This window comes from Thermochaetoides thermophila (assembly GCF_000221225.1).
Source record: "Thermochaetoides thermophila DSM 1495 unplaced genomic scaffold scf7180000011819, whole genome shotgun sequence".
NCBI lineage: Eukaryota > Fungi > Ascomycota > Sordariomycetes > Sordariales > Chaetomiaceae > Thermochaetoides > Thermochaetoides thermophila.
The window spans coordinates 574,686-601,114 of NW_006383035.1; the positions used below are offsets into that span (position 1 = coordinate 574,686).

Genomic DNA, 26,429 nt, shown 5'->3' on the forward strand with positions numbered 1-26,429 from the left:
AGCGAAACCGCGGCCCGAGAGGAAGAATGACCGAACTGAAGGATGGATGGGATACACGCGTTGTAGTCCCAATGGTTCAGCTGTGACAAGCTGATGCTGCCCGGAAGGAGCTTCCGATTTCAGCTCTAGCAGACCAATGGAGCGCGCGCGCAGCCATCGGTATAACTGGTAAGGCGTATCAGTAATGATCTCAGAATTGCGTATTTGGCGAATATCACGCATGCAGATGGGATTGCCGATGTTAAAGGCACCTAGAGGTCCGTATTTTGCGAAGGAAGCAAAGGGATCTGGTTCTGTCAGCCGGATTGCCACGAACAGGTCATTGAGCCTCATCGGCTCAGCTGCAAGCATGGCCCATTGGAACAGAACCAAGGCTTCGGCTTTTTCTCTATCGCTCATTGTGGACAGCATCCATTCGTACAAGCCGTAGAGGTCACCAGGAATCTCCTTTACCGTGTACTCGATCATCTCCTGCGTAGCGCCTTCGAGTATGGCCGCATTAAGGATGTTGACAACGATCTCGGCCCAGAGAAACAGACCACCACACTTCTGACCGATCCTCACCACCGTGTGGTTCCGCTCTTCCCATTCCGCAATGAGGTTCAGGTTGACATAGCGTAGAACATCGTCCGTATTGCGCAACTGTATAGGAATGCTAATGACGTTGTCTTCCTCGAGAATATCTGAATAGTAACTGCTGGCGACACATATGCTGAAGTCAGAGTTGTGAGAGAGCTGGGATAGGCGATTGATCATTTCGTGCACGACATTTGAGTCGACCTCGTCTTCGATGTCGATAAAAATGAACATCCGCCTAACAGGCGTCTCAATCTTGCGGCTGACATAATGATCAGCGAAGAAGGAAACAATTTGTGAATCTTCAAAGCCCCGTGGACCTTCCTTAGACTCGCTGTATCGAGCAAGTAGGTCTTTTCGAAGCTGAGAATCATGCGGAAAAAGCGCTGACAATAAGCTTCGGTATAAACTAGCAGGACCCAAGTCTCGTGCTTGGCCAGGCATACCCGCAAAGAGTACGCTACCGAAACCATCAGGCTCAACTGTTGCCCCGATGAAGCAAGCTCCTGTCTTGCCCCATTGTTTTTCGATGCGAGAACGGAGGGATTGGAGCAAAACGGTTTTTCCGCATCCTGATTCACCTTTAATCCAAAGAACCTTGTTCTTTTGCGGACCTGTCCGATAAAGCCATGCCTGGAAATCTTGATCGTCGTACAGCCAGTGGCAGGTCCCTGGGTAAGAGGGTGGTGGATGAGAACTAGAAGGCGAGCGTTGCAAGCGTAGGGCATCGAGACATTCTACGGTCTGTGAGTTTCAACGATCTGACAGTTCAGGTGTTAGGAACCTGGGTACCTTTCTCCTTGGTAGTTAAGACGTGGCGCTAAACCGAACGATATCAGCTTTTTGACTTGAAATATCGAGGTTAAAGAGTTGCTTACTGCTTCTTCTTCGATCGTAATGAAACCAGCCAGAGCCCTGACCACGGCGCGATAACCGGGATCTGTGGGTACACCAAACTTGCAAATATCGTTGTGCAGAGCCTGTATCGTCTCTGCATTTTCACAAGGGTCTCCGATGAAGCTGGATAATCTGCGAATGATCTGCTTCATGTCAGCATCGGTGCAGCACTTGATGGTCTGTGCAAAGTATCCTTACGCTCTGCGCCCGGAGCTCCGGATCCTGAGAGCTAGGGATAACAGATTCTTGAAAGGTCTTGACTCGGAAATTGTAGCTCTTCCACAATCGGTTAAACATTTGTCGACCTAACTCAGTAGTAACACTATTGATGCCACATAGGTCCTCAAGGATGGGATCGTTCGGGTCAACAGTAGGCAGCGTTACACTGACCATGCTTCTGATTGCATCTCCTAGACTGCAATATTCTGTAGCTCGGTGAGGACATCCCAAGAATACGACTGCGGACGTCGACAGCACAATTTCCTTCAGAGGGCCATCTCGTTCTGCTTCAGAAAGCCTCAGAAGCTGAACATGTCAGTCACAAGGGTGGAGGGTCCGAAGACTTAGACTAAACTGACGCACCTCTTTTACTAAAATCCCACCTGTGGAATGTGCAACAAAAATGATTGGCCTCACACGAGATCCTATGGCAGAGCGAATACTGGCAAGCTCGACGAGGAGCTGCGCCGCATGGGCAAAGATGTCACCCTGATGACGAACCGGTCGCTTGTGTGCTATCAGCATGTGATAGCCCCAAGTAAAAACTCTTGCATTGGGGCACGAAGCAGGGAGCAGAGTCAGCGGCCAGTACACATCTTTTTGGTTCCCAAAGTTGTGCCTGGTTGGCTCATGGCCTAAAGGCTTTCTCCTGGAGGATGATCTAAATGACAGCTTCCGCAGCATGGTCCTTGATCCTTTGTGGGAATCACGACGATCTGGACTGGTCGTATCGCTGTTGTCGTTGAAGTGAAGTTTGGATGTTGATTTGGTTGAACGGTGTTTCAGAAGAGTTCCGGCCCTAGATAACAAACCATCTTTCGGGTTCAAAAAAGGTTCAGAATTAGACCGATGAAGCTGTGACGTCTCCGGAGGCATCTTTGTTAACCTCCTTTTGATGCCGCGTCGGACTCCGGGATAAGAGCTAGCTGCCGTTTGGGATCCCAATTGAAATTTCCATGATCGAACCGGGTGTCCCCCAATGCCGTGGACAAGGACAATGCTAGGTTCCCTGTTGTCAATATTGGTCTTCGTGTTGGAGACATAGAAAATTTCCTTACTCAACCGCGGGATCGGCAGGGCAATCTGGCTCATAAAGGAGGGTCAAGCCAACCGGCTTGATACCATCCTCGCGGACCTTCATCGTTCTTTGAACCAAATTTCAATATGTTTGGTGGTATTTAATAGCATCGCTCAGTGTCTCAATAACATTCACGCCACGCCAGCGATAGAGACATCTGCCATCAAAAGTTCAGATTGGATTTAGGGAGATATGACCGTGGTCATGTTGGAATGATCTCATGGAAGGCGGTGCAGCTGGAAACATTTGAATTGGACTTTTTTTGGTTCTCAAGAATCATAATACAGGTACTAAGACAACCCAAAAGCTCTCTGGGCAAGAAGATGCTGCCGGCCAACAGGGCGGTTCACCCAATGCAGCAGGCCCCGGACGGTTGGTGAAACATCGTTTGTTCCGTCGTGTACTCCTTTGGCGCTTCACATTTTCGTCTGTTGTCAAAGGGGGGGACTTCGAACTTGGAAACGGGCCGGCCAAAGAAAAATAAGTTCAACCGTGCCGTCTGCTGCCTTTTTGACCACCTGAAGCCGGAAACATAACCGAATCGGCTGTTCAGCCAGGTTTACTGGAAACCTCTTGAATCCGCTTAGTGGTATGCGAGGCCCAGAGATGTCAGCGAGAGCGGGGACCACCACGCTGCCAAGCAATGTGATGCCACCTGCAAGCTATCCACGGCGTGCAGTTGAGGCCAAGCGGCTGCTGGCCTTATCCTTTGCGTTGCATCCTCGATCCAACAGACTGGCGCAGCCGCGCAAGAGCTTCCTCGCCGACGTTAAGAGGTGACAAGCAAAGGAATTGCAGAGTGTGTCTTCCACCAGAAAATTGGGAGGCCAAGCTTCCACTTACGCGGGCCGAGAGGCAGGCAAATATCGGATTGCCGGAAGGCTGAGGGTGTGCAGACTTGTCGGATCATAAAGCCGCCAAGTTCTTCATGTTAGGTGCTCGTGAGGTTGGGCGGAGGGAACTAGACTGTCCGAAAAGTAAAATCAACCGAGTAATTGCCCGACACTTTCCATTTGTCATTTTAGAGTTTAAAGATCGGAATTTATTATTCTAAAATTGTTATCCGTAGTATTCGAGGGAGATGGTAGACGCTGGTAAATTTAGAGACGGAGCAGCAACCCAGGAGTTTTTTGCTTGACCGTTGGCCCATGACTTCGGGTTGCTGACTAAGCTACCTAAGGTGGATCCAGCCCATGAAACATCTCTGGTCAGCGGGTGATTCGTCGATTTCAACAACTCGGTCCAAGTTCAAGTTGCCCACACCTTGCAAGAGCGTCCGGATGTGAACCATCGCGATGGCGCCATGGGGTCGCCTCTTTTGGGCTGTCTACCTCAGATTTGAGGTATGCTTCTATTAGCGCCAGGACAGCATGAAACCGGGATTGCTTGCTGACCTGATCGTCGAAGGACTTCCTCGTTGCCACGGTACGAGCCCCTCGATCGTTCCGTTCCAGATATATCCTGACAGGTTGTTTTCCCGTAGCTCCTCCGGAGCCCAACTTTCCACAACGGCGTGCGGCGTATTCATCGAGTGGTTCAAGACATTAGATATGGCCGTGATCCGAACGAACCGTTACGTCCAGGAGAAGCAACGGGTACGCAGTGGCGATGCATGCGACAGCTGAAAGTGAATGGCATCCAGCTAACAATCTTGACCTAGCTGATCCAACTCAGACGTCATCGTTCTTCAAGCATTTTATTGAGGAACTAAAGAATCAGGCCCGTGGAACCCCAACAGATGTTCCTCCCCCACCAAAGCCTCCTAAGAAATGAGGTTCAGGGGCAATCTCGAATACAGGTATTCGATTTTGAATCGAGCGAGGCGTTCGGGTCTATCCTTTCCGTCTTTGCATGTATGCACGCAATTTTGAGGAGTTGGCCGACTTCCATCGTCTTCCAGGCTTTTTGACTGGTTGAAACTCCCTGACTGGTTTTGTGAAATGGATTGTTGGTGACGGAACTTGCATGTATACCGGCCCGCACACACCGGCAGCACCAGTATGATGGGTGCTGCAACCAGATACCAAAGCATGCTCAACCCTCACATTTGATAGACTTAAATTACGGCCAACCAATGACCCGACTTGCATCCTATCTGATGTTTTTTGGGGAACAATCATCTGAGTCCAGGGGCTAGGGGCACGCGAGTCCAGTCTGTCACTATTCCTCAGCTTTCATTCACTCCTCAGAGTTTTGTTCAAGGCTTCTGTTTTTTTCTGTGTTCCCTAGTCACTATATCTGAGTAGATCAGCTCCAGTTCTTCACTCCAATTTGTGTCCCAAAATCATCATGCTGAAAGCAAGAAGCTAAACTCGCCCTTCCGAAGACTCCTAACATAAGTCCGATACAAAATGAGGGACTAGTAGGCATACGCCATGCGACTCACGCGCCGAATCATAAGAATCTGTCCGCTACTGGCTTTCTGTCGATCTGCCACTACCTAATTTGGCCCAGCCAACTGCGCGGGGATCATTCGAGTTTTGTGGAAGGTCCATAGTTCCATGTTTCATTAGCTGTAAAGCTGATATAAAACACGGCATCATGAAAATCGCCCATCTTGAGTCCCCCCTTCCCAGAGCATGAGTTATTGAAAACAATATATCTCGGCTAACAATTTCCGCACGTCGTCTTACATCGAGTGAACGTGGTTTTGAAACAAACATTTGTCTCCAGCTGGCGCCACGGCGAGCAATGGTGATCATAGATTAAGCAGCTACAAACTCGGCTGACCCTTTGTTCTCCATTCTCTTCCTTTCTTGTTTTTAGTCGTTTTCTTTGTGTTCGAGGAACTAGTATTTGGCTAACCACTGGCAGTAGGAGGAAAGGGGTCGGCCATTGTGGGAGGAAGAGGAAGAAGATAGGCTTGAATAAAGCCGGTGTGCACGGGGAGAATGTCCATCTAACTTGCCATGGGCGAACTTCCGAAGAGGGTGAGCAACCTATCCGCTTTCGGATTCGCTGCCTGTGTGTGTTGGGTCTTGGTCAGGAAACATATAGGGGAAAAACGCGGGCGAGTAGCGGGTTTATCTCAGGAGACCACCCCCTGTCATTGTATTCGTGGGAGTTTGGAATCTGGTGTTGCCGCAACCGATTTAGTCGGCCAAAAAACCAGATGGCGTTCAAGATATTCAAAGGCAGAGACCGTTCGGTGCCGCATCTTGTTCCCCCGCTGAGCAAGAATGGTTTGAATGTCCACATTGAGAAGAATGACCTCGAGGGGTTTAGTAGTTGGGAACACGGTATCAATTGATTAAATGGCCCTTAAGTGACCCGCGATTCATTTACTTCGGGAGAAGCAGCGGGTGCCGATGGTGAAGGACCTCCAGAGCCTTCGGACTGAGAAGACTTGCGGCGATATCCTTTTCTTTAGTCATTCTGCTGGTCTTGTTTCTTCCGTTTTACAAACACCCTGTTCTTGAAGTTGACACGGAAAATATCGTTTCTAGAAATACTCTAGATCAAATTGCAGACTGTTTCGGGAAAACGTAATGATGTTGCATAGAAGCAGCGTCAGCCAGACTGTGCTTTGCAGATTATTCAACTTGAATATCTTGCGCAAAGCTTCTGTCAGATAATGAATTTCATTCAACCTCTTCATACTCGAGTAGGACAGTATCTTTGCAGGTGTATAGTCTCATTTAGCCAGAGGTAAAACAGTCGACTTGAAGCTCGCGAAATTTGAGAGATCCAGTCGATGACGTCATAGACTCTAAGCCCACCACGAAGCCAAAACGTACGTAATGGTCACTACATACGATGCTGGGACAGGGCTAGCCATTGTTCTAGCAATGCTCAGGAGGAATCCATTATTTTGTAAAGTTTTCTGCGCAGGCGTACAATTAAGAGTAGTTGGACTTAGAGGTAACGAGAAGTATTTGGTATAAAAAAGCAAATAAGACGTACAACACCCGGGATTCGCTGGTCGTCACCGACCCAACTACTAACCGGACCCTCAGTGGCTTAACTAGGGCAGAGCGGACGGGATGCCGTGCTTTCCACTGGGTATGGTCGTACGTACCTGTCGTGCTTGACAAAGCAACTTATCAAGCTTTCGGCGTTATAAGCACGAAAGCCAACATTGACTACGTTTTGCACTCCATTACGTATCGGGTATTGCTGACACATCCTAGCTCCGTTGATGAGGCGGGGCCTGCAGAATGACGCCCGGTGGGCCTATCTGATGGAACAGTGACCATTCTCAAGGGGTTAGGTAATGTGAAGATTCTCAGAGAAGTTGAGAGATGAGGAAACAGACGGAAAAGGCCTTCGCCAACCAGGGTATATACCAAAAACGCAAGTGTATACACCAAAAGATCAACTTCTTATGCACATGCATGCATCAATGCCTCTCTCCTTCATACAGCAAAAAACTATCTCAATCCCTCCCCGCCTCAGCACTTAACCGGTGCCGGACCAGGGTTGATGTAGCTCGTCGGCGGTGGCCAATATAGCTGGAACAGGATGCCAGGGTCCGTGGCCTTGTAGGCGCCTGGGAAAGAGACAAGCTGGCCAGTGTTGAGGGTGCCGGTGCCGCCGGTAACGGTCAGCTGGGCGCAGGCGATGTACAGCTGGGCACCGCCAATGCTGGACGCACTGTGAAGCGCAATATGCTCGACACGCAACAGGTAATCGCCATCCTGGATGCAGTGGGGGATCTGGACCGAGACTTCGGTCTTGCCTGGGGGTAAGTTAGTGCCTGGCCTGTCCTTATCGTGTCTTAGGTGTGCGGAAATAAAGTCACCATACCATAGCTAGGCCACGTCAGGCTACTGGTTCCCAGACCGCCAGGGCCATCCTGATAGATCTTGAACCACACGGGTCCCTTGCCGTTGAAGGTGGCAGCTGTCTGGCCTGCGGGAACCTTGGCCATGTAGAAATGGAGAGGCCCTGGGTGGCCGATATTGCTGTCGACTGTGAAGGTGACGTTATTGCCGGCCTGGACGGTGATTGTCTTGGGCGCAGGGGTGCCGGGGTTCTTCTCAAAGCAGGTCATCTCCTGCGAGGTGACGTCCGTGACGGGGCCATGAGACCAGTGGTTGGCAGTGAGACGGACTGTTTCATACTCTCCCGAGAGGACGCCATTGACCTTGGTTCGTGGGAAGGTGTCTTGGGTGTGTTAGCTCCAGTCTTAGAAGCTTGGGGCAGGTAAACATACAATGAGCTTGAACACCCACCACAGCCAGCAGGGCGAGAGGAGTAGTGAACTTCATAGTTCAAGGCCTTAACTCGGGTTTGCTGAAGGTTTTACACCACTCGAAGCCACCTCTTCCAAGGCTCAAAGCACTGTATCATCTCTTTGTTCCTACACTACAGGGGTTGAGTTCTGCTTTATACTTGCGCCAAAGCCCCTGCAACCCATGAGCAGCTATTGCATCCCCGGATTTCCCCCTGCGAACATCCCATGGTCCCGGGTTGCGCTTGCAGCTGTGTTGGTTCCATCCACCGGCAAAATTGAAGCGTTGGATTAGAAAGCAAGCGGAGATGCTCATGATAATGTTACTAGATTTATTAGGAGTGGATGGCTATTAACAACGCCCAGAGCTCCGATGTGTTGTAACTGAGGTGGGACCATGGAATGTGTAGTGGATATATGTTAAGCAATTTGTTCACACCCAACCTGAGCCTGGGGAGATGATACGGCGGTATTGTTGACTCTCAAATCCCGGGAATTGGCGAAGTAACAGGCAGACGCAATGCCGATGTACCGGTATGCCCCCCGTTGATGAGAGGACTAGCCTCGGCATCATGAAGTTGTGCCACATAGCTTTGAAACAACGATATGTTACTAGTTATGGACAGGTTGGCGAGTCTGTGTGATTTGTGCGGCAAATAGGAAAGAGAAAGGCAGTATCACTCAGGTTGCAATCGCGTTGTGGTCTCGGTACCAGATCTTCCATGATCCCCATTCTGGGGTATGTCCCGATGTGACGGTCGCTGTGGAAGCGGTCAATCGAAGACCCAACTCTTCATTGCGTGATGTGACGAGAGGAAGGGTCCATTTACCTTGGTATGACACACGAAACACAACATCAAAGAGGTGATGCGAGGTGTCTCATGTGAGGGAAATGCCCATGGTGCTACATTTATGCTACTAGTATGGTGATCTGGGACTAGTACCCCGTGATCTAGCTACAATGATAAAGATAATCGCCAATATCCAAACCTTCACCAGCATACGAACCTCCCAAGCACCCGCCGACCATGCCAAGTCTATCTGTTACCCAACCATCTATCTTCTAATTTAGGAGAATGTCATATCCATCCCTATTAATCCGCACCTGATCTGTTAACCCGTATTTTCGCCGGAACAGTTCGAAGATGATCAACCCCGCGCTTGTGCTGGGCACCTGGCGGATAGTATTCCACCAGAAACCCCGATACAACCATCGTCGCATGCCCAGGCCAGTGGCCTTGGCTTCGGCAACGCAGCGGTCCCATGTGACTTTGTAAGCGTCACGATTTGCTTTTAACGTTTTTCTCCAGTTCCATGGGGCCCACGGCGATGACTTCGACGACGAGGAGGTGCCTCCGGAGTAACTGGGTCGTCGTTTGCGGAAGCGTCGAACCTGCTGGTCTAGGGTCTCTAACCGCTCCCAGTGTTCAGCCTGAACATGGGACAGGGGATGCAGCACGATCTGTTGGGCAACCGAAGCGCTCATGCCGGCAAGAAGCAGGAAAGCTGGCTCGATGGCGTAGTGTGGACGAATAACTCTCGGCATACGAGGGAGGTCGTCGTCCTCAGCCCCGCTGCTGCTGCTGCTGCTGCCATCTTCCAGTGGGCCAATAATCCCAGGAGGGGTAGGCCTCTTCTTCACCAGCATGATGATCGCATCCTCATTGAGTGATCCGTAGTACCACCGTACAAAGTTGTAATATCCCTGCGCTTTGACGTACTCAAACACGCTGAAAAAGACGGCGCTCCCTAAGCTATCTTTAACGAATGAGAGTGCCCAACCAGCAAAGATGCCCCGCAGACCAATTTCCTTCAACTTGGCCGCACTAAACTCCCACATGCTCTTCGGCTTCTGGCCATCGCGTCCCACAAGCCCGGGAGCCTTTCTTCCGATCGTGGGGTTTCCACTGCCCGTCATGCCCGCCGCAGACCGGCCCACGTCCCATCTCGCCTGCACAGCGTCCAGCGGCGCAGCCACCACGCTTTGTATCGCACCTGCTACTAAGCCTGCAGCAAAGGTGTCCCCTGGTCCTGGCGGGGGATATACACGGCGGCTGGGAATAGCGCTCTCGGGATGCAAATACCCGAGCACATGCAGGTAGGTGGTGTAAAGGAGGGCGCCGACACCAACGTTGGCGATCAGAGGGGGTAGGACCTGGTCAGGCACAACACGCCAGCCGTAGTGCCGGACCGCAGAAGCTAGCACACCGGGAGTTGTAGCGCGCAGACGGGCCCGAATCCAACGGAGCCAGCTGGTTTGGGATGAAGACACAGAGGAAACCGTTGAGGATGGGGAAGAGGAGGGTACAGTTTTACCGCCTATGGAACCCCGCCTACGGCGCCGGCGCTCGGCGAGCTCCTGCTCTTGGAGGGCACGGGCATAGGCGAGATAGTCGACGCGTGTCCGGAAGAAGGCCTTGACGGGAGCTCGAAAATAAAAGGCGATGGCCTGCGAGGTGAGAGCGCGGACGGAGGCCGCTGAGGCAGCTGTTGCTGCATTTGTGGTTGGAGGGGTCTTATCGAAGGTGGGAGGGTCTGCCCCAGGGGGAACAACTGGAAGGATTCCAGGGAAGTTCGGTTCAGAGAAGAGTGATGAAGGGTTAGAATGGGATGAAATTGAGGGTGAGGGTGAAGGCGGAGTTGAAGATGCAAGGGTGTCTGATGGTTGAAGAGGAAGTGGTGGTGGTGGGGGGGATGCCCATAATGAGGGAAATGCGGGTAAAGAGGACCCCGTATCACCTGCGTCGGGCGTGTTTTTGCCTGACATGGTGGTCGCGCATGTTTGGTTGACGATGTGTGCTGCGCGAAGTTTTAAAGAATCACTGCTGATGAAGCCCAAGATCAGAAAGATTGATGTACAGTCGCGGATCTTGTCTTTGGGCTGAACTTCGAACCGACCCGACGGTGCGGTTTCGCGCCGGCTCAGCCGCGCGGATGGAGATCCGGGGACAGTGGGGCGGCTAGTGGGGCAGGCGTTGAACAGCTGGCACCAGCTGGAGACCTCTTCAGTTTCTAACGGAAACTGAGGGAACCCACTAGCAAAAAGAGGTCGGATTGACCGAGCTTTGGATCTTGAAGCTTAAACTGATGTCAGGCAAGTTTGGGCTCTCTCAGCTTTCCACGTTTTGAGGATCATGCCCCAGAACCCCCACCTGAGAGCGGTCTTAGCTGCGGATGTCTTTGCTCGGAGCCCTTGTCACGCTAGTCCAGGGTTAGGGTTCGGGAGCGGCAACCCCAGTGCCCAAGACAACTGGTTGACATCCACCCGAAAACGACTTATCCTCAAGAGCGCGTGGCTTGAGCCGCCTTCGCCAGGTTTTCAATCATGACTTCATACAAGTTATGCCAGGTGATGAGAACCTTCGAAATGGATAGGGGATGTTCCAAGCTTGGCTTGGTGCTCTGCGCTAAGATCGAGGAATGGGTGTTCACATCCCAGCTTGAGCTTCCCCCAGGTTTCACGAACGCCGACCCCGGAAAACCCAGATCTCAGTCTGTAAACGCTCTCATGAAATGCGGGGACATCTTCCACTCACCTGCCCAAAATATTTTTCAAAATGAAATATTCAGATGTTTGTCCAAGGTTCCTCGTACAGGGGTCTAGGGGCAGGTTAGAGCCGAACAGGCCAAAAGAGGATCATATGCCGACAAGGTCTTATCCTCAACCGCCATTGGCTCGCCATCCCCAGCTGGATGCAACTCCAGACCGCTCCCGCTCGATCCAATGATCCAACCAGAGAGTTCATGCGCATGTTGCGCGGAGATTGTGCATGAACGTGCATGCACCTTCCAATTTCCTCCATGAGGCACCCAAAGGTGCTTGCCAACGCGATTGGCCTGCCGTGTTCAGCCTTGCGACGGTGGTTACCTTCATCGACAGGACCACAACAACCTATCGGGAATCGATACGTAACGGGCGCACTGTCGTCAAGTGAATAGGGGTGTCGCCGATGACCGGATGGTCCCGTTATCGAGACTGACAGCAACCCTGTGGAGGAGGGAAAGATGATATAAGTTAGATGAGAAGCACTTCTCTCCTTCTCGGAGAATATCATCAACTTAATCATCCCGTCGTTCGTTACCAATCAGCCACCCGCACGCCGTCGGATATTAATGCCCATATTATTCGCTCTCTTTTCTCTACATAACCGTGTTAAAGATGAGAGCTGTCTCTCCCTCCTCCACGCTGTTCGTTGCAGCTCTCACCACCCTTTTGTCTCCAGTTCACTCCAGTCCTTTGAAACTCCTTCCTCGGGCCCCCAGCCCGCCAACGGCGCTCCCTCAAAACGCCACACTTGCTGACCTACAATGGCAACCCTCGCTTGACTTTGATACCGACGGCTGCTACAACGTGCCGGCCATCGGCCCGGACGGTACGATCGCCCAGGGTCTACCCCACCACTTTACCGGATATGCAACAGACTGCCGGGACGCCTCCGACCTCGACAACAACAACGTCTATGTGCGCAACCGCTGCAACAGCGGCTGGTGCATCCACCTGTACGGGTACTACTTCGAGAAAGACGTGGCGATCAAGAACTTTTTGGACACTGGCCACACCCACGACTGGGAACATATCGCTGTCTGGGTCAGACAGGAGACGGGCCAGGCAGAGTATGTGGGTGCATCGCAGCACGGCAACTACGAGATTCGGCACGCCAGCAGTGTGAGGTGGGACGGAACCCATCCGAAGATGGTGTACCACAAAGATGGTGCGGGGACGCACTGCTTCCGGTTCGCCAATGCTGCAGATGACAATATCGAGAACCACAAGGGTGTGTGGTTCAGGGGCGCGCTCGTGTCGTACAACGGGTTTCCCTCGGAAACGCTGCGGGAAAAGCTTTTTGCGCACGACTTTGGGGCTGCTACGATCAGTATCAAGAACTCGACGTTCCCGAATGCCATCACGAAGGCGAAGCCAACTGCTATCGCTTTTGATGTCAATCTTGATGTTGGTTCCCCCGGTTGGCCTGGGCAGTAGAGACGGCGGCCGAGTTTGGAGAAAAGAGAAGGATAAGTGGGCTGGGACCACGGCGTTTTTGGAGATAGCGGTAATGAGTTTTGGACATTCTTTTGTGTATATTCAGCATCGTACATACAGAGATACCTGGCGTATATGCTTGCCGGCATGCCTTATAGAGCGTCATCAAGAGCTGTCTTTGGGAACAGACCCAGCGAACGCGGAACAAAGCAGTTTAATCAGAATGAAACCATGTATGTTTCTATTTCCAAACAAAGTAAGCCTGCTGTTCCGAGCTATGATGCTTATCTATGCTTTCCCTCCATCCGATTTCTATTCTTCTTTCATTTTCCAGTCTTTCCAACTCTTCGACTTCTCCTTGATAAACCTTGCCAACCTCAAGTGCCCCATCCGTTCGTCATAATCTACTTCCATATCCTCTTCGTAGAACTTCCGCGCCCCTCTTATACAGATGGCAACGTACTTATCCCTCTCTTCCTGGGTGAGCCCAATTTCGCACACAGCACCGGCGTGTTTGAGCAACAGTACAGTCACCAAAATACGAGACATTCTTCCGTTTCCATTGCCAAATGGGTAAATGTTGATGAACTGGTGATGACAGCAAGCTGCACGCTCGAAAGGATCCATTTCTGTCTTTGTATCTTTCTTGAGATGAGCTATGAACTCCTTCATGTAGCCTCGTACAGCGCTGGCACGCAAGCAAGGCTTGACTTTTGGCTGATTTTCTGTCTTACCATACCGAATTGCGATTTCGAATGTCCGATACTTGCCTGCCTCCACTTCCTTGTCGAGTCCCTTGTATAGAATCTGATGAGTTTCGGAGAGGAGCTTTTCCGTCCAAGCACGATCGTTTATCACAATGTGGATAAGAACATGAACAAGAGCTTGAATGTGCTGGACGACTTCGCGGATGGATTTTTCGACTTCGGCAAGGTTGGTTGGGCGGTTATTGGCTTTCAGATGTTCCACAAGCTGTGAAAACGAGAACCGATTAGGATTATAGTCGTGGATGCCAGCAGGGTCTGCGGATTTGCTGAGGAAGACATCTTGGCACATGCTAATTGTAATGTCAAGGCTGGACCCAGCGAACTCAATCATGTTGGAGCCATATATCATCCGGGCGATAGATTGTGTCAACGAATGTGACAGTTTCTCCTGAGACTGTAAATCCAACTTGGGCCAGTCTTTGACGATCTTCTCCAATATGGAATTGCTTAGTGACTTGTCGGATGAAGCCATATTGGGTCTTTATGTATGCTGGGCACGAAGATGCAGATAGAGTCTGAAACCCAATGTCCAAAAAGCAATACTTCCAAGCGGTCCTTTGTTCAACTGCACTAGCATTTTGGGACTACGCATTGATGGAAAGCACAAACGACTTTCAAGAGATGTGGCCACTTGCCATGTATAATCAGGCTTGGTAAAGGATGTGATATTATCCAGAGGCACAACTCAAGGCAACATCTACCTTGATAAGTGATGAATCTCCACTTACCTCGCTCTTCCCTCGTTCCCAGCATTCATAACGTCATTTTATAAGGAAAATATCTGCAAAACACCCCCATCTATATTATTATCCTTGTCGAAATTGGTAACTCCTCCATGACAACCTCGGAAAAGGAGTTGGAAGAGTTAGGAAGATCAACCCTTTGCTTTCGAAGGAAAAAAAGGGGTAGATGACCGAGTAAATAATATCAACTTGCTCAACAGCATCCATTGGCTGCGCTGAAGCTTGCTCATCAAGCTGCTCCAGCTTCTCTACGATTGGTTCAGGCAGTGGAACTGAGATTGAGATAATGCTAAATATAGGGTTACATTAGAGAGGTATCGAGAGCAGAGCGTTAAGATGACGAGCTGTTGGTTTTGTAACTGGGCTTGTTGGACCAAAACATCACCCGTTGCAAGCACACATCAGTCTCAAACCAGAGTGAGGATTGGGGGTCGAGTATGACTGGCAGCAGAGTCATGGAAGTCATCGACAAAGACGAAGCCGAGGGTGAGATAAGGGTGAGCTAGAAGAGATTGAACTCTAGTAGGTCAGTGAGTGCAATACTGGTGTCAAGCGAGAGAGTTGGGGGTGATTATTCCGAATAGTGTAGTGCTCCAACACCCCTGATACATTTGGCTACCTTTGTGATTTAAGGGTGAGTAAACAGTGCACTAGCCACAAGTGAACCAAATCTCACCTGGATTGGCTTGATATAAGAGACGTCATGTGAAGGGTGATGAGCAAAAGCATGAAACCATGCTTGGAGTCTCTTTGACTCTCTTTGACCAATAGAGGCTATTGTGCAGGCTTTTAACAGGCGTGACCTGGGTTTCCAGGTCTGGATAATACGGAATGTGAGTCTGCCTTCTTGGAACTATTTGATATCCTCCATCTTCATAAGAGTTCAGAATGGAAATATCTAGATCAGAGAATAATAGCATGCCACAGCACTTCGGATGCTGCTATTCATCAGAGTACGCGGAAGTGTGCTTCCGTGGGGCAAAGCGAACAGAGCTGGCAGAATTGTGGACCTCTTATGGCCTTGTGTATTAGGCTGGCGAAGATCTGCGAAATATGATCTTGGTTCTGTTGATAGGAACCGATGTTTCCCCTTTTTTTTTCTGTCAGCTGCCGGCTTTGTCTTGTTGAGGGTTCATCGAGAAAATCGAACAAACCAACATTCTTCGACCTTACTCTCCAATCATCGAACATCAAGCATCTCCCTCCTGGAAACCATGGAGCAAGGAGATATCTCGACTCCATCCGGTTTGGAGCAGCATAACAACGAAGCTAGGGATCTCGTCAGCGTCAGCGCCCGTGGTCGAGGGATCTACAGGCCTCAGAACCTGAGTACTCCGAATCATATTAGTGACCGAGCGGGTAGAGTCATGGAGTATCCTTCGAAAAGCCGCGACTGCTTTGCAGGTTTGGGCACGACCAGTCAGTCGCCCATCCGTCTGGAAACTCTAAGGGCGAAATTAGCAGTTACCGGGTTGACTGGTGACAATAAAATGTATGTCGGTCGCAGCACCGCCGGTCGTGCTCAAGCCAGCATTTCCGACCCAGAGAACACCAGCTGTCCGATCTCAACCACGAAGACGCTGGTTATTCGCCCCCAGGCACGCGGGGCTCCAGCGATGTGCGGCAACGGGGACCACGTGTAAGTTGCAGCCCAACATGATTTCATCCCAACTTTCTGTCGAAGCGTAGCTGACGCGATCTCCCATAGCAACGACCGCATTTGTTACATACAGGGGCAGCCGGATCGAGGCGTAACTGGACTACTGCCTTCCTCACCAGATCAGCGCGTGGGTGAGGGGGATTTAGAACCTGAGGAGGACCGTTTGGACCCATATAAAAACCCAAACCTCTCCTGGGTGACCACGCTTTTTGTTCCGCCAGACAATTCTTCCGATTTTGCGACTGAAGACAAGCCTCCCACTTTTCCGTCGCTCACAACATCTGCCACCATGAGCAGCTCAACCACAAGCAGTGAGTTCCCGACCAATTTTTGGAGAAATTTCCGCGTCTTTCTATCACGAAGTCGAGCAAAAGTCACAAGTAACGCTTGACTGACGGCTTTCTGTCCTAAAGCGTACACTATTCCTTCTGGGATACTCGCAGTTGCCTCAACCACAGTCACGGAGCATTTCCTGGCCAATGTTGGCTGCATCGCCCGCGCTCATTGGTACGTTCGAAGAATTCCGTCGTGTTACTCTTCGATTTCAGAGCCATATTTCTCCGACTTCTATTTAGTTGTCGCATTTCCTTCTCCAAATCTCGGGCCACGGTACTGACATGCTCGGTTCCAGTCTTTCCGAAAAATCTACCACTGTCGTCACGTCTTTCCTCACCACGCACGAGACGGCGCACTCCTCGCTCAGGAGCCTCACAACCCGTCTCGTGCCCGCGCGCTACTCCGTTGCAGACTACTCCGGCATTCAGTCCTGGCTGCGCCGCGGCCGTGGATTCCCGGCCGAGCACCATTTCTTCGGCCCCCAGACTCGCATCCCCGTCATCGCCCAGGCGGTATGCGAGATCGCTGGGGCCCTCATCAGCTTTGAGGGCGGCGCTGGTTTGGCCGGTCTCGATGGCCATAAGAAGGCCGGCGAGAAGCACGTTCGGCTCTTCGTGGCCAACATCGTCGAGGCCTGGCTCGAGGCCTGGTATAATCGAGCCGATATCGGGCAACGCAGGGAGGGCTGGCGCAATTGGGAGGTCCTCGCTACGCAAGGTGATCGCAAAGTCGCTGCTAAGGCCAAGAGCGAAGAGGAGGTTCAGGAGTAGCTGGCTCGGCCAGAGTCACCGTTTTTGTTGTCGGCGGTTGCTCGGGTGGTGAATGGGGAATGGTGTTCGTTACAGGAGCTGGGACAGAACGGTATTGGGAGTTATGACATGGGATGATACCCCTTTTCATTTACGATAAGGAGCGGATAGTCACGGTTCGCAATGGCGTTCGGTATTACTTACATATTGCATGCTTTTTCAGTAGCGAAAGGAACATGTTGCCTTCGGGACTCAGGGAGAATCTGCTTTGAAACTTTGTGATGTATGGTGTCAGCTCCGTGCTTGTGTCAACGTGTCTACCCCCATGAAGCTACTTTATCCATTGAGGCAGTCCTCAATGTAAGTACGGTGCATCATGTGTAAAGTTCAAGCCAAGCTTGATAGAGTTCAATTGAACTTATCCTTGCCTTTCGACATGTTGGTGGATGTTAGACCAGGCCAAGGGATTGGAACAACAGAGGGAACTGCTGCAGTGATCTTGGACTTTTTAATCAGCCATTTTCCAACCTGCTGGTACGTACGACCATACCCAGTGGAAAGCACGGCATCCCGTCCGCTCTGCCCTAGTTAAGCCACTGAGGGCCCGGTTAGTTGGGTCGGTGACGACCAGCGAATCCCGGGTGTTGTACGTTTTTTTTGCCTCTTCTCTTTACACTCTCTTTTTTGTAACGTCTTTCCTTTGCAACAACTCTGTTATGTATGAACATCTCGAAACATTGGACGGCAAGTCGTCTAACGCTTGAGAACATTAATACCATAACAGGCTCCTCTACGGAGAACCTCTCCTAGCGACTCCGGATGACTGATAGATCGCGCTTGTTGAGGACGGATGTTCCTAAAATTACACCAAGCATTGTAGGTTGCACTCGCCAAGCATGCTGCACAAATGTATGGCAGAATGGAATTAACTGGCAGCCTTTTGCTACCCAAAAGATGCCAGACGGATGAGGTTGCATAAACCACATGCCCGGGGGGCCAAATATGCATATTGGTCGCTTTAACAAGGCATCCCAGAGGGTGCTCTCGGCCAGAGGACTGCCAGAGAGATTTTCTGGTGGCAAGTTACTATGAAATTGAAGGATCCAGACTACTGTTTATGGCACGCCGGTGGTGTTAAGACCATAGAATTAGAATCAGTGTACTGAGTGCGAGATGCTTGTTGCGGCTCGGCTACCGTGGGAATCCTGACCGCCAGGCAAGGCATCCACAGCTTGCAGCCTGAAAAGGTTCCACGGTTTTTCCGAAGCGCGTGGAGATCCCCGCAAAAATGTTTCCAGGAGGGTTAAAGGGTTAAGGTTAAGGTTTGTTCGAGACGACAAGGGACAAGCCCCTGATCAAGTTCGGCGTTGAACTGTCGTTGCAAGCTGGAAAAGCGGCGCAGAATTCCGCCGCCTTACGAGGCTGCGATCCCATAACTACCCCACTTATTATCTTTGATCTTGTTGCTGATTGGATGCTGCAACTAACACCTGCATGCGACCTCTTGGCAACGGCCTGCTTGATCATTGTCTCGAGCCCTACAAGGACTTGCACGTAACCGCCAAGCGGACCAGAATTATGAAAACGAGATACTAATGCAACAATAGAATCCTCCTCGATCCAGTCATCCAGGCAGACGGGTAGGCATCCCTAGATTATCTGGGTTGACGAGGCTTTTCGCCGGCTAGGTGGATGGCTCCCTGACCCCTGAGCACTACAGCAAAGCGACGAAAATGCGGACTTACAAAATGGCACCGAGACAGGTCCTTCTTGAACCTGCTCTCTTCTTTTGCTTTGCGCCTCGAGCCGATCACTTCGCCGACCTTGGATCAAACGCAGAGTTCGACTGCTCAAGCCAGGGCTGAAGCTCTCTGGCTCAGTCGACAGGGGAATGATACCGCCAGACGACATAGAAAGATTGGCGCTCCCTTACTTGGCTATGCTGCGGTCACAACGATCGTGGATGGCATCCTTTGCCATCCTGGGCGCTCTGATAGCCCAGCTGCCGGCGGTTTTCTGCCAGACAACATCAACAAGCGAGGAACCATACTGGACCATTACAAGCTACCGGATCGAGTCTGTTAGCACGTCGTACTTCACCTACGACGGAACTGTGTTCACTGCCACGTACGGCCGCATGTATGAAATTGCTCCCACTGCGACCCCGACAGCGTCACCAACGTCGACGACGACTTGGAGCTACAGCGACTATCTCATTAAAACATTATACCTCCCTCCTGGTGCCGTCCCGGAATCCGACATTGTCAAGTCGAGCACTTACACAGCTGGCGACAACAGAGTCACAGACTTCGTTGTCGAAGTCACCTACACTGCTCCATCATCCTGTCCCACCCAGTTTGCCATCACAACTCTTACCGAGGTTTACATCCCAATAGCCGTCAGGCCTCATTTGACTCCTACGAAGACAGTCACCGAGTCTGGATATATCACAGTCGTTAGCGCGTACCTTAACCCCACTGACGTGCCACCTAAAGAACTCAATCCCACCAACGACTGGAAATACACGAAGTACATCGAGCAATGTAGCCTTCCACCGGCATTCCAGACAGGTACGAGCAGCTCTGACGGCGGTAGTAGTGGCAGCAGCAGCAGTGGTGGTGGCTGGCGCAGTGGCACCACAACTCAGGTTTGCTCGGTTCTCACTGGTTGCACAACTCTGCGCACTTGGATCATAGTGGTGGCCACTCTCATCCCAGCTCTGTTCCTTCTGGGATTTGTCGAGTCGTTCCTCTGGTTCCGCCGCTTGATGCTCGGAAAGTCTGCACTTCGTCTGGGCACGGTCTGCTGGTGTTTGATCTCTCTGTGGTTCATCCTGCTCACTCGCAAGCAGAGTGCTCGGAGCGCCCAGGACCAGGCAGTTCTCAAGGAGAAGTGGGCTGCCCTCACTTTCGGGCAGAAGATCAAGTATTGGTTCAAGTGGGGCTTCCGGCATCGCTACCCAGTTGACCTCCTTGGTGATCCGGACGCCCCGGCGGCTCCCCCAGCCGATGCTACGGGTGCCGTTCCTCATCCTTCCGGTCCTGGCGCGCCGCCAACCCCCAGCATGAATGGTGAGAAGTTCGACAACCAGACTCCTCCTCCGCAATCTCAGAACATGTATATGCCGCCGCCTTACAGCCAACACCCTCACATGCAACCCGGCCAGTCATACCCCCCTCCGCAGCCGGGCCAGCTGTATCCAACTCCCTACCAAGGTGCTCCTCCTCAGGACTATGCAGCTGTCACGGTTCAGGGATACTGGGCGCCGGCGACGCAGCCAGGACAGCCGATGATTCCTCCGGTCGCCGAGATGCCGGGCTCTTCGACCCAGCCGTCTGAGCTTGATGGGCAACAGCAACAATGGTCCCAGCCACCATGCGCTTTGGGCCCGTCTTCTGCGCCAACAGGTGTTGGCACCATGGCTGTGTCACCTATTAGCCAGCCGACCCCGTCGCCCCCGGTAGGCCAGCCTGGCTACTTTGCTCCTCCGCCGCCTCCTGGACAACAGGGCCAGCAGGGTCAAGGTTCCCAGTGAAAGGGGGAGAGACCTGAGTTATAGTTCTTTGTTCACACTTGTGCCCGCCTGGTGACAACGCCTTTCTTTGGAATTTTCCGTTTTGCTTGATTGAATGCCATATACCCCCATTCTACCACTGGCGTTCTCTTTGTCTATAGTCAGACAGGTCTCTTTGTATAATGTACCGGATTTGGGTGTAATGTTTTGCAATAAGGGAAAGGGTTAACGCAGCGAGGGTTAGAATTCAGGAGCTGTACATTCATCTGGCCGCCGCCAACAGACGTCGATGTTTCTCTGTCCTCAACTTTTAGCTGAGTTTATGCAATTCGGATCAAGCTGTCCCCCTTCAGTCATCTTGGGGTTTGCGGAGGACATCAGAGAGCGCCAAGTGAAGGATGCAAATATAAGTAGTTATCCTGAAATCTAGCTGTGCTATAGAGTCTGTAACAGCATAGCCTCAAGGATGCACAGTATGTAGCATACTGGCAATGGAATGTGCCAGTCATATAAATTAAATATAACTTCATCAACTGATCCTTGGATTTGCAGATCCCCCATGCAGCTAGTAGAGCCGAGGTCGCACAGGCACACTTCAGAACTTTAACTACCTATAAGCATTTTGCATCCCGCAGTCAGACTATCTATTTATTGCTCTAGGACTTGTTCCCATATCTTAACCTAAAACGCATCGGTATAGCTTTGCAAAGAGAAATCGAAACAATAGCATTATCATACTTCTTTTTTGACCCTCATTAGCTGCATGGAAAAACACTTCATCCAAGTTTGCCTGTCAACCCAGGCGAGTGACCACATAGTCGGGATCTCCCCTCCTTCTTGGGCAATGAAGATCTCCCTATCGTTTATGTGCTGTAACCTGGGATCGGATCAGAGAGTAGCATCGAATAGCTGGGTAAGAAGATCCGGGAAAAATGCATACCAGAACATATCCTCTCGGCAAAATTATCACACTGTTTGTTTACATCATAGTAACTCTTCTTGAAAGGTTAGTTCCCCTAAACGGGTCAACATTCAACCGTTCGCGTAAGACAGTAAAGAGCATGCATGTTAAATAAAAAGAAGTCTCCTGAGTTAATAACCTGATAATCTTGGCTCAATAACCATTGACGCCGTGACAAAAACTCCTGTATTAGGCTGCATAATTCAGTCGCACCTGAGGCTTCGTTTAAGACTTCAGCCATGGTTCAATCCACCCAATATCCTTGCATCTGGTTATCTTTGGTGTTGGGTATAACACTGACCCCTCTTCAAACCTCGCCACAGTGCCATATTTGGTGATATCAGAGTGTCAGAACTGTCGGAAGGACCGTCGTGAACGCCTAAATCGTCACCGAGATCAGCGAGGGGATGAGGATGTGATGGGAAAAGATCGAGAGCAAAACAAGCCTTAGAGCAAAGATGATGAGGGCGTGACGAGGATATAAACCCCAGGAGAGTCCTCGCCATCGGACCGAATCTCGTCACCAACAAGCCATCGAGTTAATCGGCAGTCTTCCTAACAGCAAGTTCTTCCACAAGTCGCTCTCTCGAAACAGTCACTTATTCTTATCCTTTCCATCATTATCAAAATGCAGCTCAAGACCCTCCTGACCATCTTCGCCGCCGCTGCCATCGCTTCTGCAGCTGCCCTCCCGGAGCCCGAGCCTGTTGCGGAGCCGGCTGCCGCTGCTCTCAGGAAGTGGACTGCCGAAGGCGGGTGCAAGATTGACTGGAGCAGGCGCTGCAATGCTCGTATGTTTTACCCCAGTTAGATGAACCACAAAGTTTCTCCTCCACCTCATTGGCTTTGTAAGCATTAGGACTTCGAAACTGACAATGCTACATCACAGAGTGCAAGGGCGAGGCCATCAACAAGGGCTACAAGTGCAAGGACGTCGACTCCGACATCATTGGCGGCCCGACCAACTGCGTGCCCGGCTGGAGTATCTGCCGTTGCACTTGCTTCTATTAAACTCAACTGTTTGGCCAAATGGGCATGGGTACTAAGGTGAAAAGTTGTGTTGGCAAGTGTGGAGAGATGTCGATGTTTACTTTGTAGTTTTCTTTTCTCTGTTGACAAAGCAGGAAAGCTGGACGAGGAAGTATCGAGGGATGATGAAAATGAGCAGCGTAGTTTTGCAGAATAATGTACGCAATAACTGTGCAAGTCCATTATTTCTTCTTTGTTAACCCATGTATCGCTTGTCATTGGTTGTAGTCTTTATCATTTTGTGCTTGTTCAGCAGTGATACCTTTCCGAAGAGTGGCCTCGGCAACGCCGCAGCAAATATGAAGTTACAATCAGCGAATGTTGCAGTTTACTGATAGACTACCTATTTTGTAGTATTCTGGTTGAATGGTAGGTTTGAAGTTTAATGTCATGCTGAAAAAGCTCAAAGCGACAATCTGGTTTCTAGTCAATAGGTCAGGGACACTTTCAAGAGACATTCCGAACAAAATACCATAAGTAAAGCCTAATTAAAAATGACATCTTATGGTACAGTATTTTGAAGTCTTGACACTTTTATGCTGGTAAGTCATGCACAGCCCTTCACAAACTTCAATCCATGCCCACTCTTCAAGTCTTAATGTCCGGATACATCAACGCTATTGTGGGTTGAACAAAGATATCCCTTACCACTCTTGAAGAACTTCCGCATATGGTAACTAGCGACGGCCTTTGTCTATCCTGAAGCTTGACTAACGTAATGGGGAAATCTGTCACCTACATAGTTGTGAGTGTCCTCTATCCCGTGTGAGAACAGACTAATTCTCATCGCATCACTCTTCCCTTCAATTCTCCACAAGTATTCATTTGTAATTGCTACTACCATGGCACTAGAGGCCTCAAAGGCAAAAATTTTCTTTAACAATCCAGGAAATGACAACCTTGAGGAGCTTTCCATGCTTCTCTGGGTGCGTGAATTGGACACGATCAAACGGACACGCCCGCTTCTCGATCCAAAAGCCTTCCCTGTCAAAACTGTTGGAATATACCATGTCAATTGGCAAGAGGCATTAGGGGAAAAGGCAATTAAGCCAAAGAAGGCATCAAAAACCACCGCAGCAGAGGTTATCGACCTGACAGATCTTGATGATGATGATGACGACAACAACAACACCTGCAATAGCAGCAACAAGGTCACATCTCCAACTTCTCTTATGCAACGAAACTGGCACGGTACAAGCTCTGCTGAAGAAGTGTTTCCACGAGAATGGATAACCGCTCTAGCCAACGTGCCTATAGATTTAGAAACGGCCCTTACGGGAAGCTACTGGGCTGGATTCTACACACAGTGGAGGAATGATCAACAGAAGAACAAGCAGTCACATGGGGGCAGGCCAGTCCCGCAACTTTTGTTCAAGGGATTTCCCATGATGGAAGATGTGGTGTTCTTCAAGCACAGTAACTTCTGGACGGACCCTGACGGAATTTACCACGCAGACAGCGGCTGCTGCTACTGGCTATCCCTGGCCCTAATTTTGTATGGCAACCCACGTGCCTGGCTCCGGGTAAAAGCCGAGCATTTGAACTTTCTGGAGCAAGTCTTTTCTGATTCGTCTCATCCTCGGTATACGTACTACACCCGGATGAACCAGCACAAGATGCAAACGGTGGCACCCACAGGCACAGTGGACGCCTCACTGTTTGAGATGTTACATACCCCCGGGTGCTGGGTGTCTGATGAGATGTGCAATATGACGGCAGATATATATAACGTCTTCATTGTCTTGTACAAGTACGATTCGCCAAACAAGGATAACGAAAAGTGGAAGAACAAGGTGTATGACATGAAGGCGTTTGGGTCGTATAACAACCGGCACATTTTCCTCTGTTTCACCGTAAGTACACCTGTCCCTCGATCTGATCAGTTCGTGACTGTACTGATGACAGCGTTTAGAACGAGAACCACTTCCAGCCCATGGTCCCTAATGACTACTTAGCTCACGAGTTCAAGCTGCCACGCATCACTCTTGAGTCAACAAAGAAGTATAAAATGGAGACGAATGCCAAGGCACGTAAAAACGTCGAAGATGGACCGAAGCACTATATGCGCAATTGGCAGTTTACGCCTTTGTTTCACATGCCGTCGTTCACCATCGAGCATCTCTCACGAGCTGCGGGAGTCCCCATGGCACCCAAGTCACATACTGCATTTTCCAAGGTTCCCCAGCCAACACCACCAGCATCTGAGCGAGCCCGTCGCTTCGCCGCCTCTTCTGTCTCGTCGAGCAGAAGCAGTAAACCTCTACCTCTATCTCTTCATGGCAAGCACCCGTCTCCTGATTTGGAATCGCCGCCCGCTAAGCGTTTGAAGACAGTGATGGGATCGAGATTGGTCACAGCGCCTGGTTATATTCCAGGATTTACCGAACAGGTCAGACCTCAAACTTCAACCCCTCGGTCCCGCCCGCAAGAGAGCGACCGCTCTCAGACGAGTCCGTCCAAGCATCATGATTCAGTATTGAGCCCAACTACGCGGCCTGTACATCCTGGAAGCGGCTCTCAGTTGCAAGAAGTAGAAAGCCCTACACCGACCGGTAAACTGGTCCAGGTTGAGGCTCAAGAAACAAACCAAGCTAATAAGCGTAAGGAGACGGCGACGAGTAGCAAGACAGCAACAAGTAGCAACCAAACCATGACCGGCAAAGCCACAGCCACTGGTAAAGTTATAACCGCTACGGCCACTGACAAAATAATTACCAGTGGCAATGCCATAACAACTACCGCTGGCAAAGCTACTCCAACTCCTAAAGCAACGAACAGTGGTCAAGCAACGACTGGTAGTAAAGCAAGCCCCAGCGGAAAAACCACAGCCCCAGGCAACAAAAAGACCGTTCAACGATCAAAGACAAACGACCCGCCAGGCGCGGAGTGGAAATCCGCCACCAAGAGCCTCCTGCGAAGGATCAGGCTCGACTCGTTGCAAGTATTGTGCTTCAACCACGGACTGGGCAAAATGGGCGGCGAGATCGAGGGTTGGACAAAGGAGCAGTGCGTCCAGGCACTGCTAAATCTTCAGGAGAGCGGCACAAAGGTGCAGATTAGAATGGTAAAGGACGGTCGGCGACTCGTGCCTGATCTGAGGTGGAAGTGGCTGGACCCTCAGCTGGCCTGGGGCGAGGGAGATGAGTATGAGAAAGAGGTCGAGGACGATGAGTTGGAGTCTGGTGGCGAGGATGATCATGAGCCACCCTCTGAGGAGGAGTAAGAGGAGTTCGAAGTGTGTTTAAATGATGAGGGTAGCGAGTATGAGCTCAATGAAGATGAAAAGGAGTAGTCTTCCGGGGAGGGGGCTGAAGAGGAGCATGGTTATTATGTCATCTGAACAGTAGAAAACAGTAGTAGAGTGGTTCAGAGCTTCGAGTAGGGTTCGTGGCAGGTAAGTAGATTCGTGAGTTAGGAAGCGTTTAGAAGTAGGGTGATGAGGGCTGGGCTCAGGTGTAACATTGTGCATCCAATCATTTTAACAGTTCCTTTGATTCAGTTATTTTCATCAATGCTCATGAGGGCATCTGTATAGAAGGTCAATACAGACTTTGAATGTGTGGTAAAGCTGTCTTGTCTTTTCTCTTTCTGCTTTACTCCGTAGGTGTCAGCGGACACTTCCAAGCATTATCTCAAAATTGGTCTCCATTCACCAATATGCATCAATTTTTCAAGATCAAATAACCACCGTTACCTCGTATTGAGGACTAGAGTTAGCCACATGGGCTGTCGAGGGCCCGTGTCTA

At 50.6% G+C, this 26,429-nt stretch overlaps 8 protein-coding genes across 8 annotated transcripts; 4 read left to right on the forward strand and 4 right to left on the reverse strand.

Moving 5' to 3' along the window:
* Window positions 1–125: 125 nt before the first annotated feature.
* Window positions 126–1,866, reverse strand: CTHT_0049110 (uncharacterized protein; the record flags this gene model as incomplete). The annotated part of the gene is made up of 4 exons (XM_006695209.1): window positions 126–165; window positions 317–939; window positions 1,455–1,616; window positions 1,672–1,866. The coding sequence occupies 4 exons, from the start codon at window positions 1,864–1,866 to the stop codon at window positions 126–128; spliced, it is 1,020 nt and encodes a 339-aa protein (XP_006695272.1).
* A 5,295-nt stretch (window positions 1,867–7,161) lies between these two features.
* On the reverse strand, window positions 7,162–7,980 carry CTHT_0049120 (uncharacterized protein; the record flags this gene model as incomplete). The annotated part of the gene is made up of 3 exons (XM_006695210.1): window positions 7,162–7,448; window positions 7,517–7,876; window positions 7,926–7,980. The coding sequence occupies 3 exons, from the start codon at window positions 7,978–7,980 to the stop codon at window positions 7,162–7,164; spliced, it is 702 nt and encodes a 233-aa protein (XP_006695273.1).
* A 1,026-nt stretch (window positions 7,981–9,006) lies between these two features.
* CTHT_0049130 (uncharacterized protein) lies at window positions 9,007–10,710 on the reverse strand (the record flags this gene model as incomplete). Its single annotated transcript, XM_006695211.1, has 2 exons — window positions 9,007–10,496; window positions 10,683–10,710. The coding sequence occupies 2 exons, from the start codon at window positions 10,708–10,710 to the stop codon at window positions 9,007–9,009; spliced, it is 1,518 nt and encodes a 505-aa protein (XP_006695274.1).
* Window positions 10,711–12,102: 1,392 nt separating this feature from the next.
* On the forward strand, window positions 12,103–12,924 carry CTHT_0049140 (uncharacterized protein; the record flags this gene model as incomplete). Its single annotated transcript, XM_006695212.1, has 1 exon — window positions 12,103–12,924. One exon carries the CDS (start codon window positions 12,103–12,105, stop codon window positions 12,922–12,924), a length of 822 nt encoding a protein of 273 aa, XP_006695275.1.
* A 312-nt stretch (window positions 12,925–13,236) lies between these two features.
* CTHT_0049150 (uncharacterized protein) lies at window positions 13,237–14,163 on the reverse strand (the record flags this gene model as incomplete). Its single annotated transcript, XM_006695213.1, has 1 exon — window positions 13,237–14,163. The coding sequence occupies one exon, from the start codon at window positions 14,161–14,163 to the stop codon at window positions 13,237–13,239; it is 927 nt and encodes a 308-aa protein (XP_006695276.1).
* A 1,485-nt stretch (window positions 14,164–15,648) lies between these two features.
* Window positions 15,649–17,200, forward strand: CTHT_0049160 (uncharacterized protein; the record flags this gene model as incomplete). The annotated part of the gene is made up of 4 exons (XM_006695214.1): window positions 15,649–16,073; window positions 16,143–16,405; window positions 16,508–16,601; window positions 16,726–17,200. 4 exons carry the CDS (start codon window positions 15,649–15,651, stop codon window positions 17,198–17,200), a joined length of 1,257 nt encoding a protein of 418 aa, XP_006695277.1.
* Window positions 17,201–19,070: 1,870 nt separating this feature from the next.
* Window positions 19,071–20,714, forward strand: CTHT_0049170 (uncharacterized protein; the record flags this gene model as incomplete). The annotated part of the gene is made up of 1 exon (XM_006695215.1): window positions 19,071–20,714. One exon carries the CDS (start codon window positions 19,071–19,073, stop codon window positions 20,712–20,714), a length of 1,644 nt encoding a protein of 547 aa, XP_006695278.1.
* A 1,568-nt stretch (window positions 20,715–22,282) lies between these two features.
* On the forward strand, window positions 22,283–25,906 carry CTHT_0049180 (uncharacterized protein; the record flags this gene model as incomplete). The annotated part of the gene is made up of 4 exons (XM_006695216.1): window positions 22,283–22,445; window positions 22,544–22,636; window positions 23,572–24,536; window positions 24,596–25,906. 4 exons carry the CDS (start codon window positions 22,283–22,285, stop codon window positions 25,904–25,906), a joined length of 2,532 nt encoding a protein of 843 aa, XP_006695279.1.
* Window positions 25,907–26,429: the final 523 nt, after the last annotated feature.